This window comes from Passer montanus, unplaced genomic scaffold (assembly GCF_014805655.1).
Source record: "Passer montanus isolate IOZ18808 unplaced genomic scaffold, ASM1480565v1 scaffold5796, whole genome shotgun sequence".
NCBI classification, from domain to species: Eukaryota; Metazoa; Chordata; class Aves; order Passeriformes; family Passeridae; genus Passer; species Passer montanus.
In genome coordinates, this window is record NW_024370812.1 from 1 (window position 1) to 2,953 (window position 2,953).

At 52.8% G+C, this 2,953-nt stretch overlaps 1 protein-coding gene across 1 annotated transcript; it reads left to right on the plus strand.

The window, feature by feature from the left end:
- Window positions 1–202: 202 nt before the first annotated feature.
- Window positions 203–2,077, plus strand: LOC120510414 (bile salt-activated lipase-like; the record flags this gene model as incomplete). Its single annotated transcript, XM_039726216.1, has 5 exons — window positions 203–325; window positions 788–985; window positions 1,084–1,214; window positions 1,637–1,744; window positions 1,960–2,077. Coding segments are annotated over 5 exons (678 nt in total), but the record flags the coding sequence as incomplete, so codon positions are not given.
- Window positions 2,078–2,953: the final 876 nt, after the last annotated feature.

Sequence of the window (2,953 nt, forward strand, 5' to 3'; positions counted from 1 at the left end):
GGGCTTTATTTTCACTTCTCTCTCTTCAACCTGGCACATATGGGAAATTACATATTACTCAGACTGGTCACAATGGCAGGGCAGTCTTTGCTGCCACTTACACTGGACTCAGAGAGGAAAGGATGGGTGAACAGACAACTTGCAACCGAAAATGGAGCTGATGCACTAACTAGGACATGCTGTCTTCCCTTTCCCCTCTTAGGAACTCTGAAGGCAAAAGAATTCAAACAACGTTGCATGCAGGTGAAGCTGACACAGACTGATGTCCGTGGGAGCGAGGACTGTCTCTACCTGAACATCTGGGTCCCTCAAGGGAGAAGACAGGGTATGAGCTTGGCAGGGACCTGGATGGACTTTCCCACCTGCCTTGTGTGCAGGGATGTCCGTGGAAGCAAGGACTGTCTCTACGTGAACATCTGGGTCCCTCAAGGGTTAAAAGAGGGTATGAGCTTGGCAGGGACTTGGGATGGACTTTCCCATCTGCCTTGTGTGCACAGCTTGTGCCGGAGCCTCTCTCAGCAGTTCTGTTCCATAGTGGGCAGGTGCTGAGCAGGGATTTTCAGGGGCAAGGGTGGGAACTGTCTCAGACAATGTCCTACCTCACCTTCACCCCACTGGGAGGGTCAGCCTCTTGAGCAGAGCATCAAGAGCAAATGCTCCTGCAGAGCATCAAGTCAGCTCCTGCCCAGGGCAGGTGGAGCAATGCTCAAGGAGGGGGTGAGGGATGGAGGGGCAGCACCTCCCAGCTCAGTGGGGGCTCACTCTGCCCCTGTTCTTCTCCTCCCAGTCTCCACCAAGCTGCCTGTGATGGTTTATATCTACGGAGGTGCCTTTCTCCTTGGAGGAAGCCAGGGAGCCAATTTTCTGGACAACTACCTGTACGATGGGGAGGAGATCGCCGTGCGGGGCAACGTCATCGTGGTGACCATCAACTACCGCGTGGGGCCGCTGGGCTTCCTGAGCACCGGGGACGCAAACCTGCCAGGTAGCCCGGCCGATCCCGCCCTGGGGCTCTGTCCCGAGCGCTCAGCTTGACAGCTCGGCTGTGCCCCTGCTCACTGCCGGCTGATCTCTGTCCCTCAGGGAACTACGGGCTCAAGGACCAGCACATGGCCATTGCCTGGGTGAAGAGGAACATCAAGGCCTTTGGGGGTGACCCGGACAACATCACCATCTTTGGCGAGTCGGCCGGTGCCGCCAGTGTCTCCCTGCAGGTGAATGCTCCTCCTTGGTTCTGATCAGAGCCCCTGCCCTGTCAGTGGGAGAGAGAGACCCCTTGGCACTCACCTGCTTTCCTCCCCACCTGCTGCCTCATTACCGTCCTGCCCTGGCCAGCACAGCAATGCTCAGCCTCAGTGCTCTGTAGCTGCTCCTCCTTCTTCAGCTTCAGCAGTCCCACCAGTGCAGCCACGTGTCCTGTGAAGAGACAGCCTTTACCTTCCATGTCCCACTCCTCTGCTCCTCTTCTCAACATCTCACTTTTTACTTTAACTCCTGAGACTCTTGAACACCTCATAACCTGGAAGCTTCCCTGGGACTGGTGCAAGACCCACAAGACCATTCACCTGTTTTGTCAGGCCATGGTCTCCTCAAGAGTTTGTACCCAAACCCCTCTTGTTTGTGCTTTGCCCCCCAGACACTGTCCCCAAAGAACAAGGGCCTGTTCAAGAGAGCCATCAGCCAGAGCGGTGTTGGGCTCTGCAGCTGGGCCATCCAGAGGGACCCGCTCCTCTGGGCCAAAAAGGTAACGTGCGAAGTCATGCCTACAAAGCTATAAAAAGAAAAAAACCAATTTCCTAGAGGAGAGCCTGGCTAGGATGGGATTGGGCAGGAGCTGTGCCCAACAGTGCTGTGGAAAGCTGCTGCTTTGAGATTAAGAACAACCCACAGTTCTGCCTCTGTAAAAATAACCCCTGCCTTTGGGAGCTAATGCTAGGATGTTTCTCTCTTCTGCCACAGCTTGGAGAAAAGGTGGGCTGCTCCACAGACAACACCACCGTCTTGGCCAACTGCCTGCGCCACGCTGATCCCAAGGAGTTGACCCTGTCCTACCACCTGCAGCTCACCCACCTGCCCAGTAAGCACCCCAGCCCATGATGTGGTCCCTCAACCATCCTGAGCTCCCCAAGCTCTTGGCAGGACTCTGGAGTAACTGCCAGGAGTGTTGAGGTGGTGCTTGTGCCCTTCAGTAAAGGGACATTAATGAGAGCTCTTGCAGTCACCTTTCTGTGGGCAGATGCACACTGCACCTGATGAACACTGCCCACCGTGCAATGGCAGCAGTGGCAGAGGGATTATCCAATGGCACTGCCTTGGCCTCACAACAACTGTTTGGGCTTCCTGTTCTGTGAAAGCAGCAAGAGCAATCCCAAAAAACAGCTTGTAAACAAACAAACGAACAAAAAAGATCATACCCTTGGAGGGTTTTCTGCCAGCCAGGGCAGAGCTCCTGTCAGTGCAAATGGATGTGGTTTTGAATCAATTTTTTAAAACTTTCTTTCTTCAGTGGTGCCATGAGAGTCTTTTATGGTACCAGTGTGTGATCAACAGAGGTTGGGCCAAAGTTAAATTAACCCATTACTCGCCCAGCTGCGTCCCATTTTAGAAATCTGGAACACAAACTCCATTTTTACATGTTCCTATGAAGACTCTCATTTCACCATAAAATGCACAAGAACCCCTTCCTTCTTTGCTTCTCTTATCAACAGATGTTCTACCAGCTCTGGGATTAAATGTGGAAAGGTATTGCACACCGACAGAGGAGTTTTCTGTTGGAGATAAATTTCAAAGCTATTGTTTGTATCTGCCCATTCCCCTCTCTCTCTGACAAACACAACAAGGAGTGAAGATGACAAAGAGCTGCTGCCATGAGCCTGCAGAGATAGGAGGAGGAAGGAAACTTTGAGCTTTCTGATAGAGGGGGCAATGAAATGGAGACAGAAATTCTGGACTA